This window comes from Marmota flaviventris, chromosome 7, assembly GCF_047511675.1.
Source record: "Marmota flaviventris isolate mMarFla1 chromosome 7, mMarFla1.hap1, whole genome shotgun sequence".
Taxonomy (NCBI): Eukaryota; Metazoa; Chordata; class Mammalia; order Rodentia; family Sciuridae; genus Marmota; species Marmota flaviventris.
In genome coordinates, this window is record NC_092504.1 from 32,146,180 (window position 1) to 32,163,249 (window position 17,070).

The window sequence follows — 17,070 nt, forward strand, 5'->3', positions numbered from 1 at the left end:
GGATGGGGGGAAGAAGGGAGACGTGTGGGAAGTGGGGAGAGGGAGAGAGGGAGAAAGATAAATGGTGGAATTGTGGCTACAGGTAACATGCTCTTTTTCCTGTCAATTATCATGTATTTAGCACTTTTATGGTAGGGTTTCACATAGATGAACTCATTTATTCCTCAAAACAACCCTAAGCGGTAGTCACTCTTATAAATCACCGCCATTTTATAGATATAGGAACTGAGGCACAGAGAGGTTAAGTAATCTACTCAAAGTTCCACAGCTAGTAAGTAGTGGGGCTGGACTTGAATCCAAGCAGTTTTGACTACAGAGTTCTGTGCTCTCGAACTATATATTATGCTGCTTTTCTTGAAAGCAAGGGCAGACATAAAATCCAAGATGTTGCGAATATGAGGCCTTAGTGAGCAACACTTTGCATAACTTTGTATCTAAGCTATGGACCCTCATTCCAAACATTGGTGCATGGTGAAATAATTTGGAGACCTCTCCTTTAAAGAAAATTGGTAAGTGTGTGTGTGTGTGTGTGCATGTGTGTGTGTGTGTATGTGTAAGACATATGACCAAGAGGAATCCAGCAAATGTAGGGAGTAGCAGTGAAATGGTCTCAGGCATGGAGGCCCATCAGGGCACCTCCTGTGAGCTCAATAAGTTGTGCCTCATGGATGAGCAGGTGGGGTGTCACTGAGCACCCAGAATAGCCTCCTCTGACAAGATCTTGGCTCCAAAGGCTGAGGGTTGCTGGCACCATGCCAGGTTAACATCCTTTTCCATCCACTCCTTCCTGTGGGGCAGATTGGGGTCCCACCTACCCTTGGTGGCCCTGTTGATGGAGGGAGCACTATGTGACATATAGACATTGGGTTCCATCCCTGGATAACCAGGCCTGCTTGGGAGAGCACTTGACCTCTGTGGTCTCAGTTTTTTCATCTGTGAAGTGAGTGAGCTGAGGTAGCTGGCCTCCAGGAGCTCTTCGGGTGTTGGCCATGTTCTGATTCTGTTTAACAACATGGAGAAAATATTAAAGTCAGTAATTTCTGGGGGAAAGAACACTTTACAAAACATGATGTTTGACTCTTGTAATTTTTGTTACAAAATATACCTGTGGCAGAATGAAGATATCTGTCCTTCCCATCTGCCCTCTGTTCATCTCCCCTTTATATATATGTATCTAAAGAAAAACAGTCTAAGGAAATGTGCCAACTTTTTGGTCTTATTGAACCCCAAATAGTGGATTCAAGTCATTTTATCTTCCATGTATCATTCTGGAAGCTATGGGACCACCATATTGCAGGGTTTCTTTTTGGGGGGTGGGGTGGGGATTTGGCTTGGAGCTGATGGAGAGATACAGTTTGGGTGGAGGATGAGAGGCTCCTGTAAAAACATTCAGTAGTCATTTTTAGAATGAATTTGAGAGGAGTTTGCTTCCTATTCATTAGCATTTTGGCTTCAAAAGGCAAAGAAAAGCATTTGTTTAATTTAGTTCATGTTAAACATTGAGAGGTGACCATCGATTTTCATCATTATTTAAAAAAAAAAAAAAAGGCGGGCTCAGTGGGGCACACCTGTAATCCCAGCGGCCCAGGAGGCTGAGGCAGGAGGACCCCAAGTTCAAAGCCATCCTCAGTGAGGAGCTAAGCAACTCAATGAGACCCTGTTTCTAAATAAAATACAAAATAGGGCTGGGGATGTGGCTCAGTGGTTGAGTGCCCCTGATTTCACTCCCTGGTACCAAAAAAAAAAAAACCTTGTAAGTGACCAACCAAAGGCACTGAATTAACCAGATGTCATGGAAGCCCACCGGGACCTTTACCTGAGAGGCAGCTTTATAACAGCAACCGCAGCAGCCAGCAGAGTGTTCACTGAGCACCTATTACCAGGGGCTGCCCTGGGTGTCGTGAAGAATAAAAGAAACATAAGGCAGAGAGTCTCAGCCTGCAAGCAAGTCACCACCACCCCCCACCCCCCCACCCCGGCATCTGACGCCACGTTGAGGAAAGACACCGAGAAGGAGAGGCATGTACGTGTTGTAAGCACAGTAGAGTGGGGCAGGTGGCCTTGACTCTGTCACTGCCATCTGCTGCTAGAGGCAAGCCACTCTGCATCCCTGCATCTCAGTTTCCTCCTGGGAGAACAAGGTGTTAAATCAATTCCAAAAGGACACTCAGCTTTGGAGATCAGAACTGGAGGTTGAAGGAAGCCCGAGCCTGGGCCCCAGGACTTGGGTCATTGGATGGTGAGTCAGACTGTCATGTGAGGAAAACAGCCTTCACAGCGAACATGAGGGGGCAGGCAATTAAGAAACACACTTAGCTGACGGCTTGGATGACCCTTCCGTGCGGAGGATATGTTCCTGAAGAGGAGCGGGTGACTCATCAGATGGCTGTAACTCGATGAAATAGAGCTATCCAATTTCCTCGCTCTGATTCCAGGCAACCAAATTATCTTAATTTGGTTTCCAAGGCAGTTTCCCCAGGCAAGACGAGAGACAGACATGAGAGCCCAGACTTCATTAGCAATTGGAAATCGACATTCTTTTGTGGGAGCAAAATTGGATCACATATGAGAAATGACTGTGAAATTATACAAAGTAGCATTCAAATGCAAAGGGGGAGCATAGCGTCCTTAGTAACATCATCGCTGGTTAGGAATTGTTCTCATGCTGATTTGGTTAGCCTTTGAATCATCTTTTTTTTTTTTAAATTAAATTTAAAGAGCCCACAAACCCTTGATGACTTGGTAAATGTAGAAATTCTGGATCTGCAAAGCTGATCAGAGGTGCAAATCATTAGCACCTACATAATGCTTTCCAATTTACAATGTACCTCCATATACAGTACATTGGTAGCTCTGGGGAAGAGAGAATATCATTTTCCCTAGTCTGTAGTTTGGGAGCACTCAGAGTCTAGGTAACTCATCCAGAATTATGGAGCTCCTAAGGGTCTGGGCTGGCAGTCACACCCAGCGTTCAACTCCAAATCCAATTTACAATGTTGCTGCTTTTTCAGGAAATAAATGCTGTTCTCTGATACAATACCCCCTCACACCAATACTCACACATTTACTATGTGAAATCCAAACCCAGTGGGACAACTGAAGAAGTGATCATAGGCAGAGGTGGTGAAGAACCCAGAATGCCAATCTGTTCAAGAGATCACAGAGCTGCTTCTCCTTCCCCCTTCAGATGCTTCTAGAAGCACCGGGGGCCTCTCTGGATGACTGCATCTGTTGTTCAGTTCCCCTTAGACCCTGCAGGCAGAGTCTGCTTGCTGCAGGTGTGGAAATCTCCATTCTGCTTCCTGTTCTCCCATTCTAGGGGGTCAGGCATGCCCTTGACTCCAGCTTCAGTTCTTTTCTTTGGTCTAGGTGGAGTTCCTGCTGAAGGTAGCTAGGGACCCTGCACTGGGGTGGCTTTTCCAGAACAGCGCTGCCTAACACACCCTGAGCTCCCGGCATCTCAGCTACTAGAGCTGCCAGTCTCCTATTACCAGAAGGGAGGGCTGGTGGGTCTGGATGTGAAGATATTGGTCCTACGTGCAATGCAAACCTGTGCTCTCCATCTGCCAGGTGAGACTGGGGCAGTGCAGGCTCTTGAGTCCAGTCCCTTTCCCTTCACAGAGGGAAGTAAAAGCCCACACTGCCTGGCCAGGACATTTTAGAAGATCAGAAAAATGATGATCTGGCCCCATTCTTGCATCTCCTTTTGCTGGATTTATTTTGCTGCTTCCAGACTGAGAGGTGAGAGGCTGGTGGTGTGTAACCATCTGTATTTTTCTGGGGTCATTCCTTGGCAGGAAGTCGGGGCCGGGGCAAGAAAGACAGGAGAACTGATCTAGCTGCAGGAAGTGTCTGTACTCCCCACTGACTCATGCTGATCTGGGTAGGACAGGCCAGAAAAACAACCATCCGTCTACCTAAAGCTTTTCTCTAGCCAAAGTTGGGCCATCCCCCATTTTAGACCTCAGCCTGGTATTCTTTGTCTTAAGTACACACAGTACCCTGAGTGTTGATACCGTTCTCTCTTTCTGAGCAGCTGTAGAAACAGCAGATGGAAAATATGCTCAGAAGTTGTTTAATGACCTTTTTGAAGATTATTCCAATGCTCTTCGTCCAGTAGAAGACACAGATAAAGTCCTGAATGTCACGCTGCAGATTACCCTTTCTCAGATTAAGGATATGGTGAGTAACGGATAATTGTGACATTTGGAAAGGGTCTCAGGATGAAAGAAAGCATGTTTCCTGAAGAGAAGGTCTTAAGGGGGAACTTGAGAGGGAATGAAGCAGAGTCCTGTGTACAAGCTGGCAGGAGAATAGAATGACAGTGGAGGGAAGATTTCTAAAAAACTGTTTCACTAAATGTTACCCAATGTTCATTAATGTTACTGTGACCTACAGCTCTGGTCATGAAACTTAACAGTCTTAGATCCTATAAAGAAAGCTGGGGTTATGTTTTGTATGATTCCACTTATACGACATTTCCAAAGTAGGTAAATCCAGCGAGAGAGAAAGCAGACTGGTTGCCAGGAGCTGGTGGGAAGGAAGTGGGAGACTGCTCAGTGGTTATGGGATTTCCTGAGGGAGATGAGAATGCTCTTGGATTAGACAGTGGTGAGGGTTGTACAACCTTGAGAATGTACTGGAAGCCACTGAACTGTACACTTCTAAAATGGTTAAGATGATTTTGGTGTTTTGTGAATTTAATCTCAATATTAACAAAAGTAAGCTGACATTGTAAGCTATGTCATCTCATAGCTTTAGTGCACATATAAGGATTTTTCCTCTGTTCGTGGTAAATATTTCTTCCTCCCTCTATTAGTTGATCCCTTTTTATTGAAAATCAAGCAGTCGATCCATGCAAAAATCCAAAGACTTAAATATCTATCCACTTTGCATTTGAGACACTAAATCAAGAAGGAAAAAATGGCCTTGGTAGTCCATCAAAAGGATAGAATTAAAAAGTTATCACTTACTAATTGAAAATCTCACTTATTAATTGTGAAGAGTAAGTTTCCTGAAGATGAAATGCATTTGGTTGAAGTGTCAATCAGATAAAGTGACATTTAGATTCATTGTGTAGGATGAAAGAAACCAAATTCTGACCGCCTATCTATGGATCCGCCAAATCTGGCACGATGCGTATCTCACGTGGGATCGAGACCAGTATGATGGGCTGGACTCCATCAGGATTCCCAGTGACCTGGTGTGGAGGCCAGACATTGTTCTTTATAACAAGTAAGTACAAGTCCAGGTTTTCCTGGAATGAACCTGTTGATTTAATAGAACCTATACATAATGAAAAAGGAATTTTTAAAACATGCATGAATTTAAGGATTAATCCGTGTTCTTAGACCTTAAAATAATGGTCATGAAAGCTCAAATAGAAAAATAATAGGTCATAGAAGCTCAGAGCTGGAAGGAAACCATCAAATTCCATCTATAGTCTCCTTTTTCAGGTGAGAAATTGGAAGCTGCATTAGTTTGCTAGAGCTGCTGTAACAAAATAGCACTCGTTGGGTGACCTAGAGAACAAAAATTCGTGATCTTGCAGTTCTGGAGGCTGGAAATGTGAAATCAAGAGCTGGCGCCCTCTGAGGGTTGTGAGGAGTAGTGTGTTCAAGCCTGTCCTCTGGCTTCTGGTGGTTTCTTGACATCTTCAACATTCCTTGAATTGTAGAAGCAACACCCTGAACTCTGTCTTCATCTTCACTTGAAGCTCTCCTTCTCCTACCTGGGCCTAAAATTCCCATTTTATAAGGAGACCAGGGATCTTGGCTTCGATGCCCACCCTATTGTATAAGTTAATCTCATCTTAACTAATTATATCTACAATGAGCCTAATCTTTTTTTTCCTCTTTCCACATTTTATATTGGTTCATTATAGTTATACATAATGATGGGATTACAATGATCCCAATCTTTTTTTTTAAACATTTTTTAGCTATACATGGACACAATATCTTTTTATTTTGTTTATTTGTTTTTATGTGGTGCTGAGGATCGAACCCAGTGCCTCACATGTGCAAGGCAAGCGCTCTGCCACTGAGCCACCACCCCAGCCCACAATGATCCCAATCTTAAATAAAATCCCATTCTGAGATGTGGGGCTATTAGGATTTCAAAATACGAATTTTCTGGGGATACAATTTATGGAACAGCAGCATTCACTGTTCATGATTATATGTCAATAACAATGATCCTACTAAAATGAAACTAGAATGGTCCATCTAGAAGATGGACTATGGATTTTGGACTCTGTTAACAGGCTTATAGGACAGTTGACTCTTTTCCACTCTTGGAGCAAGGGGCCTTGGGTAAATAAGTAGGTAAGAATTATGTTCTTCAACTATAAAGTGCACACAAATTACCTAGGAATCTTGTCAAAATACAGATTCAGATTCGGCGGGTGGGCCTGTGTTCTTCCTTTCTACAAGCTCCGGATAGTGTTGGTACTACCAATCCACAGGCCACACTATGAGAGGGAACCAGAGATCTCTGTCACAATCCAAGCTCAGTTTTTTTCACCTTTTTTTGAGGGAACCTCTCTCTCTCTCTCCCCCCACCCCCCTCTCTATTTTGAAAACAAGTTTCTGTGGGTTGAGAAAGGTTCTTTTGTTGCTCAGAACAATGTGAATGAGAGGTAGTTTGGGACAGGATTCTTCCCTGGGTGGAGCATCTACTGAACACAAATTTCCCTTAAGGAAGCAAGACTAGTAAGAAGCAGTTGGATTCGAGTGTCACTTCTTACTCAGAGAGCTCATCCAAGGACCACCATCTCCTGAATCATAGCCCCAATCCTGCTGTCCATTCCCCACTCTGAGTGACCAGGGGGATTTTCCATAGTCCTTCCAAGCAACATAACATTCAAGAACGTAACTGGTGCCTTATTACTCCAGTTCACCCTTGAGAATACAATTGGCTTAGATGATTTCTGATGGCATTCTGTAAGTTCTAACAATTTTCCTTGGAAAACAAACAGAATGCTGGTTCTCTCCTCTGGCTTGCTTTGCTTGGCCAAGGCAGTGACCAGCTCTTACTGAAATGCTTCCTTGCAAGCTCAGGCAAAATCCTAAGTCAAGCGATCCTAGTGCCCCGTGTTAGAGAAGCCAGTTATGTGCTCATGAGTTCATGCAAATGGTTCCTCTGCCTTTGCAATGGCAGTGGAGAAAGAGTAATTTTTTCTAAAGGAAAATAGAATTTCTATACTCAAAAATGTAAGGCATAGATTTTGATAATGCAAAGGAAGATATAACCTGAATAAGTGATTATCTCTAAGATTATGGATGAATGATTGTTTTTCCCTGTGTTTTATAAATACAAATATACAACGCTTACAACAACAACAAAAAGCTATTTTTAATGTTCTGGGGCCTATGTGAACAAAATCAGGTAAGCAGATTTTAGTCTCAACAGGCTAATTTTTGTCTGGATGTTCAAATCATTGACCTGGACCAAGGGAGTAGGACTGGGAATAGATGGAAGGAACATAGAGCAGAGGTGTTTTAAAGGAAAACTCCAAGAGAACCTGGTCCTGGTGTGTCAATGGAGATGGGAGAGAAGGGCACATTAGAGGTGAATCCAAACTCTCAAGCCAGGATATCAGGTAGAAAGTTAATCCATTGCCAAGGACATTGAAGTGCCCGGCACAAGGCAGTGAAATATCTTGGGTAAGGCAGTTGAGTTCTCTTAGGAAGAGACAGTCATTGTCCTCATCTGACCTCCAGGGCTGATGACGAGTCTTCAGAGCCAGTAAATACCAATGTGGTCCTGCGGTATGATGGACTCATCACCTGGGATTCACCAGCCATCACCAAAAGTTCCTGTGTGGTGGATGTCACCTACTTCCCCTTTGATAACCAGCAGTGCAACCTGACTTTTGGTTCCTGGACCTACAATGGCAATCAGGTGGACATATTCAACGCTCTGGACAGTGGAGATCTCTCGGATTTCGTCGAAGATGTGGAATGGGAGGTCAATGGCATGCCTGCCGTGAAGAATGTGATCTCCTACGGCTGCTGCTCTGAGCCTTACCCAGATGTGACCTTCACCCTCCTTCTGAAGAGGAGGTCCTCATTCTATATAGTCAACCTCCTCGTCCCTTGTGTCCTCATATCTTTTCTCGCTCCCTTGAGTTTTTATCTTCCAGCAGCCTCTGGGGAGAAGGTCTCCCTGGGAGTGACCATCCTATTGGCCATGACTGTGTTTCAGCTCATGGTGGCAGAGATCATGCCAGCCTCAGAAAATGTCCCTCTGATAGGTGAGTTCAAGTGTCTTTGAGTCTCGCTTGGTAGTGACCAGAAGTTGTGTATCTGCCTTGAAATTGTAACATTTGGGCCAACTTAAGTCTTAATATAGGCTGTTGCATGGTTCACTGAGGGTCTGCAGTTGGTATCTTAGATGGGGCTATTGGAACAAAACTGGTCTTTTGGACAACAAGATGCTTTATGGTTTAGAGCAGTGGTTCTCAAAGTGGTGGTCCCGAGACACACCGCCTCAGTATCACCTGGGCACTTACAGATATAAATTCTCAGGGCCCACATTGGACCTACTGAATTAGAAATTCTGGAAGTAAAGCCTGGCAATCTGTTTAAACAAGCCTTCCAGGTGATTCTGATGCACTTTCCGTGCAAGTCTGAAAACCATTGACTCAGAAGGTAAGGCTCAGATTTTGAAGCCAAAGAAGCCTGAATTTGAACGCTGACTTTACCAGTGACTCCTAGATTAACCTTGGGCAAGTTACTTCATCTGTAAATCTCTGCTTCACCATCTGCAACATTTATATAATTGCAACCTCCTGAGAAAATGCTTGGTGCAGAGCCTGGCATAAGGCAAGTATTGAGTTAACAGTGACTTTTATTATCTTTTCACATTATGAGGGTTTTCCTCCGGGGAAGACTGGGAATCATGATAGAAAGCTGAGCTGGAATTCTAAGCCTGACATCCAGCCTTAATGAGATAGTTCTTCACATTTACTGGGTATAAGAGCAGTGGAAGAACTTATTAAAATGCAGCTTCCTAAACTGAAGGAGTTTGGTTTAACAATTTTGACCAACGTTTGGGAATTGAATGAAGCTCATTCTAAAGCAGACCACATTTTCAAAACTCTGCAATGGTGAAATGTTTCTCCAAGGGTGAATACAGGATGAGGCGATCATCCTCATCTCCCTGCTCCTTTACCTACCTTGGTCTGATATCTCTCCTGTCACCATTAACACCTACTTCCTCCACTGGGGATGTCCCCGAGAGTCAATGCCTCCATCTCCAAAACTTGCTGTCGGAATAGATACTTACCAGAATAAAAACCTAGATCTAATTTTTAGTTCTTTAAAATAAGCAATGAGGAAAAATTTGAGATCTCCCAAGATATTTAGAGTCCTTTGGTTCAAAAGGGAGGCTGAATGATCTTTTCTTCTCTGTGGAATCCAGTTTCCTCTCTATGGAATCCTCTCTAACTAATCCAGTATGGAATTGGTTTCTTTGGAGATTTCTTCCTTTTCATTTCTCTTCTAGCAACACCTACACACACACACACATACACATACACACACCCCTACCTTTTTGAGAAATAAACACACTAAGTTTGCCTCTCCAGTAATAAAAAGCAAGAGAGACATTGGCATTGTTATTACCTCTCCTGAGGAAGAAATGATTTACAGTAATGACAGCCAATCATAACAGTTTGAAGCAGATCTATTGGCAGATCCTCTCTTCTTTAGCCTGGACGTTGAACATCTAGTTGGCACAATTTCTAAAGAGAGATGACTCTCTAGAATTTTGCAAGCATCACTTGTTTTGTTTCTATGATGGCATGAATTTTTTTTCAGGAAGTGTATACACAGTTCTTGAGAAGATTAACAGTCACAATTTGTTATTAGTAGCACTTAGGAAATGTGTGCCCAATCTTACAGAAACATGTTTAAGTTTTCCACATTAAGTATACAGTATTTGGTGTGTGTTTCTGGCACATGATCTTTTTTTTTTTTTTTACTTTTTTTAAAATTTTTATTGTTGGTTGTTCAAAACATTACATAGTTCTTGATATATCATATTTCACACTTTGATTCAAGTGGGTTATGAACTCCTATTTTTACCCCATATACAGATTGCAGAATCACATCAGTTACACATCCATTGATTTACATATTGCCATACTAGTGTCTGTTGTATTCTGCTGCCTTTCCTATCCTCTACTATCCCCCCTCCCCTCCCCTCCCCTCCCCTCTTCTCTCTCTACCCCCTCTATTGTCATTCATTTCTCCCCCTTGTATTATTTTTCCCTTTCCCCTCACTTCCTCTTGTATGTAATTTTGTATAACCCTGAGGGTCTCCTTCCATTTCCATGCAATTTCCCTTCTCTCTTCCTTTCCCTCCCACCTCTCATCCCTGTTTAATGTTAATCTTTTTCTCATGCTCTTCGTCCCTACTGTGTTCTTAGTTACTCTCCTTATATCAAAGAAGACATTTGGCATTTGTTTTTTAGGGATTGGCTAGCTTCACTTAGCATAATCTGCTCTAATGCCATCCATTTCCCTGCAAATTCTATGACTTTGCCATTTTTTAATGCAGAGTAATACTCCATTGTGTATAAATGCCACATTTTTTTTTTATCCATTCGACTATTGAAGGGCATCTAGGTTGATTCCACAGTCTTGCTATTGTGAATTGTGCTGCTATGAACATCGATGTAGCAGTGTCCCTGTAGCATGCTCTTTTTAGGTCTTTAGGGAATAGACCGAGTTGGCACATGATCTTTACCTTAAAAAAAAAAAAAAAAAAAACTACCTCCACTTTTAAATTGACCTGAATTTTTAACAAATAATAAATGGACTATAAACATTATCAAATGCTTTTCTTCATCTGTTAAGATAATCACGTGAGTTTTCTCTTTCACACATTAATAGAGTAAAATACATCAAAAGGTTTTCTGGACCACACTCTCCCTTTTCATGACATATTAATATCTGAAGACAATATAGGATTCAGTTAGTTAATATTTATATAGAACTCTTCAAATATGTCTCTAAGCAAAATTGCCTTAATATTTCTTTTCTCATCACTTTAAGATCAGGTTAAATTGACTTCATAGAATAAAGTTATCCCTCCTTTTCTGTTTCTGCAACATCTTACATAAGATACAAATTTTTTTTTCCTTGAAAGTTTGATAAAACTCATTTACAAATTCTTCTGGACCTAGAGTTTTTTCTATATGGGGAGAAGCAGTATAATTCATTCCCATTTTTATTCAAGTGTTCTTTTTTCTTGCACTAATTTTGACATTTGGTATTTTTTCTTGAAATTTGCCTAGATTATCAAGTACATTATCATAAAGATGTTTCTAATATGATTTTATTTTTTCCGAATTTCTACTCTTTTGTATTCTCTCTTCCTCTTGCTCTCTTTCTCTATCCTGTGAGTGGGCATTTCAAAGATCCGTCAGTTTTATTATTCTTTTATTCTTCTCCTTTGTATCTTTTTCTTTCTGGGAGGGGGTCTGGCTATGTTGCCCAGGCTAGCCCCACCTCCCAGGGCTAGCAATCTTCCTAGCTCTGTCTCTGAAGTAGTTGGGACTAGAGGCCGCCATCACCATGCCCAGGTTATTACTCTTTCCAAAAGCTTTCCTTTGTTTTGTTCATCTTCTTAATTTTTTGTGCTATATTTCATGAACTCGCCCTCTTTATGTTTCTTTCCTTTATTTCCCTTTTTCATGTACATTTGCTTTATATACTCCCATTTTAAAGATATAGTGACACGGTGTCTCTTTTCTTACCCAGTAGTAATTCTCCTCCATATTAACAAAGTTTAAAGACAAGCCTGAGACTTGCTCAAGTTCATAAACTGCTTGTATGTTGAGAGTGGCAAGGTTTTTCACATCATCATCTCTGCACACATTTGCAAACCTTTTAACTTGGAGCCAAGAACAGTGCTGAAAATGTTTACATGCATCATTTCTATTAAGCCTCCTCATATTTTCGTGATACTATTTTGTTGTTGTTGTTGTTACCAGAGATTAAACTCAGGGGCACTCGACCACTGAGCCACATCCCCAACCTATTTTGTATTTTATTTATTTACTTTTTATTTTATGTACTGAATTGCTTATCACCTCGCTTTTGCTGAGGCTGGCTTTGAACTTGCGATCCTCCTGCCTCAGCCTCCTGAGCTGCTGGAATTACAGGTGTGTGCCACCACACCCAGCTCGTGATACTATTCTTATACTTGTTTCACACAGCAGGAATCTGAAGTGTGGCAGGTTATAAGTCCAGCTGGGATTTGAACTCAAGATATTTGATTCAGAGGTCTGCACTAGTGACCACTGAGTAGACCAGTTCCTGAGAAAAGGTGTTGATTTCTTTCTCTTTAAGCAAATCAGAGAACTGTGTTAAAGCTGACTTAGCTGTTGTTGTTTTAATTCCAGGAAAATACTACATAGCCACCATGGCCTTGATCACAGCCTCCACGGCCTTGACCATAATGGTGATGAATATCCACTTCTGCGGGGCCGAGGCCCGGCCCGTGCCTCACTGGGCCAAGGTGGTCATCCTGAAGTACATGTCCAGGATCTTGTTTGTCTACGACGTGGGGGAGAGCTGCCTCGGCCCTCGCCACAGCAGGGAGCGGGACCACCTCCCCAAGGTGTATGGCAAACTCCCAGAGTCCAACCTGAACACAGCCAGGAACAAAGACCTTCCCAGAACAAAGGAAATGAACAAACTCTTAAAGAATGACCTGGGGTGCCAGGGTGAGAACCCACAGGGTGCGGATGGTTACTGTGCACGGTATGAAGCGCTGACAAGAAATATCGAGTACATAGCCAAGTGCCTCAAAGATCACAAGGCCACCAACTCCAAGGGGAGCGAATGGAAGAAGGTTGCGAAAGTCATAGACCGGTTTTTCATGTGGATTTTTTTCATCATGGTGTTTGTGATGACTATTTTGATCATAGCAAGAGCGGATTAGGAGACATTTGATACCTGGGGTGAAATCAATAAAATTCCCTGCGATCTCCTCCAGTGTTCTTTTAAGCCAGATTGTTGTTCAAATGTAGTTTAGGGGTTTTGTTGTTTGTACTTTTTATTTTTGACTTCAAGTCCACATTGCAGCTATCTGTCAGGTTAAAAGGCGATCCAAAAGTTCAAAGGCCGGGAAACTGGAGGAAATAAGGAAAGACTCCTTTCATAACCTTCCAGAATGTTGGGTGACACCTCTAATTGACACAACTATTCACCTCTTTTGCTGTTCAGATAACAAAGCACTGCAAATTAGTGTTTAAAATTTAAAGGAAAAAAAAGAAAAAACAAGACAAAAACGTTTTCCCATTCTTCCCTTAGTTCATACTAAAATATGCTTTTTGTTGTTGTTGGAAAATTCTTCCTTTAATTGAATCTAATGACATCTCTTAGACTTTTCTTTGACTTGGCTTGTCATCATGGTTAGCTCTGACAAAGGGTTTCTCCTGAGCAAATATTTCCCCTTTAGTCCCCTCTTTTCTCAACTCACTTTCTAAAACATGCTCTGAGAATGATTTAAGTCTCAGTGGTAAGTTTGCTAGGCAGGGTACATTTCAAGCCAAATCTCAAGTGGTAGAAAAAAGGTTTTGTCCTACATGAAGTTTAAGGGTCAGCAATCCAAAAGGGAAGAGAATTTCTTTTATGTTGATGTCTACATGTTGGTTATGTTGTATATAAACCCTAAAGATGAGGTCATTCCCACATTATCTTTTCTTAAAATAAGATAAATAAAGTTGTTTCTACATTTAGTCTCTGACTAAAATAAGGTCATCAGCAAGCTGAGCTCATTCGTTCAACTATTCAAACATTTATTTTCTCCTACATATAATAAAGCAACATGATTTGTATTTGCATTGGCTAGCATAGCAAATCTTGTGATCATCACCACAATTCTTTGAGATAGGCAGGCAGATATTGCTGTTCTTTCTCAGAGGGAGAAACTGTGGCTTAGAAAAGTGGGTGTAAGTGACCTACATCCTCAATGTCCAACTAGGCTGGGATTCAACTCTTGGTACTATGGCTCCAAGTGGGACCAGAGTTGCTGAAGCCACACGGCTTTTGACCACAACAGATTGTAACTTAGAAGAGACTAGGGATTTTCATTCTTTATTCTAAACTTTCTGCCTTAATTTACTTCCTGTGTATCTCAATTCCTTTCCTACTTTCAATCAAATATACCTTCAAAGGTGGCCATGCCTAATTTTCACAACCTGTGTGTGTGTGTGTGTGTGTGTTAAGTTACAGGGCAATGAGGAATTAAGATTGTAGCTCAAATGACCTTAAGATGGGGAGATTATCTTGGATTATCCAGGAAGGTCCAGTGTAATCATGAGGATCCTTATAAGTGGAAGAAGGAGGCAAAAGAGGGTACCAAAGAGATGATGTCATGAGAAGGACCCGACCAAGGTTGCTGGCTTTGAAAATGGAGAAAAGGAGCCATGAACCAACAATATGAGTAGCTTCTAGAAGCTAAGAGAATTCCTTTTTGCCTCTCCTTTTCTCAATTATAATCTGACGTGGCAAAGAAACACATTGTTCCCAAGAGCCTCTGGAAGAAAAGCAGTCATGTTGAACACTGATTTTAGCACAGCAAGACTCCTTCCAGACTTCTAACCCTCCACAACTCTGAGATAATAAATTATTTTAAGGCACTAAGTTTGTGACAATTTGTTAGAGTGGTAACAGAAAGCTAATACAGTTCTCATGAGCATTACTGTGTGCTATGGTGTCAATAAGTCTCTCTACCAGTGCGTTGGAGGTTTAGACCTCAGGGTGGTAGTATTGGGAAGCGTTGGAACCTTAAGAAATGAGGTCAAGCCAGGTGTGGTGGTGCTTGCCTAGAATTCCAGTGACTGGAGGCTGAGGCAAGAGGCACAAGTTCAAAGCCAGTGTTAGCCACTTGGTGAGGCCCTGAGCAGCTTAATGAGACCCTGTCATAATAAAAAATAAAAAGGGCTGGGGATGAGGTTCAGAAGTTAAGTGCCTCTGAGTTCAATCCCCAGTATCAAAAAAAAAAAAAAAAAAAGAAAGAAAGAAATGAGACCAAGTAGGAAGTCCTTAGGTCAATTAGGGGTGTGTCTCCAGAAGTGATCGTGGGACTTCAGTTGGTTTTTGGCTTCCTGTTTAGAGATTTGATCTCTTCCATACTTGCCCCCATTGTTGCTACCTGCCATGAGGTGGTGCTGTCAAAAGGGACCCTCACCAGAGCCTACACCATGCTTATTTGGACTACAGGCCTCCAAAACTGTGAGCTAAATAAACCTTTCTTTATAAAGTTTGCCCATCTCAGATATTTTCATTATACTAACACAAAGTGACTACACTGTGTATTTAACTTTTCCCATATTTAGATTATTTAATTAGGATGGATTTACCTACAGCCACTTTGAGAAGGTCTTGTTGAGCCATGCCCCTGGGAAACCCTGGGAAAGCACAAAAAAGATTTTAAGCAAGGGAGAGAGACAGTGTCAGAATTGTGATTCAGAAATAAGACTGCGGTGGCAATTAAAAGATTGTAGAGAAAAGAGAAGAGACAGGGAAATAGATCCGTTGGGATGTTTCTTACTAGTTCAGGCAAGTGATAATGAAGGCTTGACCTGAGACAATGGGAATAAAAAGTAGGAAAGATTACAGATCACAAAATATCTGTGACCTAGGGTAGACCGGGCTTGGCGATTGGTTGGTTAAGAACCGCTGAGGAGATGGTGTTTAGGAGAGATATGAGGATGAGAAGGAATTCGACGGGGTAAGAGTTGAAGAAACTGCCAAATTGCAGGTCAGAACTCAGGCTCAAGGGCAGAACAGGGCTTATTACATAGGAGAAAATTTTAAAAAGATTCGGGAGGTAGAGAGATGCAATCAAATCACCGACAAGAGATGAAAGAGTCAAGTTTGGCAAGGTGAGCAGGGCCAGATGATGCTGAGCCTTACGAAGTTTAAAAAAAACACCAACCACTTTGTTTATCTTCTGACCACCTTGGTGCACTGAGATACACCCGGTTTTTTGAGGTCCTGAACTTTGTTCTTTCTTCTCTGTATCTCTGTGCCTACTTTTCCATCGACTGTGGGTCCAGACCAATACATGCCAACGAGCCATGGGCAAACCTGGCAAATGGACTGTCTTTGAGCGAACTGGAAACACAAGTTCTAGGATATCTGAAGCAATAGGAGTGAGGCCACTTGTAATGTCACCGACTTCAGAGGCTAACAAGGAGCTGCCTCTTTCTTCCTCTCTGATTGTGCCTTTGAAATAGGACCTGGCTGTTAGAACTTCATGAACTTGTCAATATACCTAAGCCTCTCCAACGCTCAACAAATAAAACCCCATGACAAAACTTCCCTCGCTTTGTGTACCTCTCTGTCTCTGAACCTCTCAGCCAAGGTTCCTGTCTGCACCAGCCAGTATCAGCAGGAGTTGGGTTCAAATTAGGATAATCCATGGACGGTTTCACCAAAGACCACGTGCAAGAGTGTGAGCAGGTCTAGAGAAACACACGGGGGTGGGGAGAGAGCCCCGGTGCTATCCAAGCAGAGCTATTCCCACCCTGAAGCCTGGAGGAGGAGGGAGAGAAGGAGGGGTCACTTGAAGCAAGGAGAAGGAGCTGTGACCTCTGGGTGACCCAGACCCCAGACCCAGCAGGGAGGCACTGGGGAGTATACATCCCCCTTACTCTCAGGAGTTTGGCTGTTGGCCAAACTCAACAGTCGTGAGAAACTGTTGCCCGGGCCAGAGAGCAGAGTAGAGAAGGGTAGAGTGCAAATCTCCAGGGACGCATAAAGGAGAGACATCTGGCACTGTCCCTCCCCCTCTGCCTTTGTCTCTGCAACTAAAATCTGACTTCATTTCTCTCCACTCAAAGGAAACTGCTCCTGTCGAGTTCATGATGAACTTGACAACTGCCAAATCCACTAGCCACCTCTGAGGCCTCTCAGTGGCTTTGACACAGCTGACCTTCTTGAAAGGCTTCTCTCTCCTGTTAAAACCTTCTGCTTCTTAAATGGCTCATTCTCAGGACCCCTGGCTGGCGCCAATCCCTCCTCCCCTGGTAAAGATCGGCTTCCC

The 17,070-nt window shown here is 42.4% G+C and overlaps 1 protein-coding gene across 1 annotated transcript; it reads left to right on the forward strand.

Annotated features, from left to right (window-relative positions):
* The first annotated feature begins 3,677 nt into the window (after positions 1-3,677).
* On the forward strand, positions 3,678-16,342 carry Chrna9 (cholinergic receptor nicotinic alpha 9 subunit). The gene is made up of 5 exons (XM_027937331.2): positions 3,678-3,741; positions 4,037-4,182; positions 5,081-5,235; positions 7,725-8,257; positions 12,416-16,342. Exons 1-5 carry the CDS (start codon positions 3,678-3,680, stop codon positions 12,955-12,957), a joined length of 1,440 nt encoding a protein of 479 aa, XP_027793132.2. The 3' UTR covers positions 12,958-16,342.
* Positions 16,343-17,070: the final 728 nt, after the last annotated feature.

Coding starts and splice junctions, on each gene's coding strand:
- Chrna9 (XM_027937331.2), top strand. CDS start 3,678: ATGATCTGGCCCCATTCTTGCATCTCCTTTTGCTGGATTTATTTTGCT. Junction 3,742..4,036: donor TGCTGCTTCCAGACTGAGAG/GTGAGAGGCTGG, acceptor CTTTCTGAGCAG/CTGTAGAAACAGCAGATGGA. Junction 5,236..7,724: donor GACATTGTTCTTTATAACAA/GTAAGTACAAGT, acceptor TCTGACCTCCAG/GGCTGATGACGAGTCTTCAG.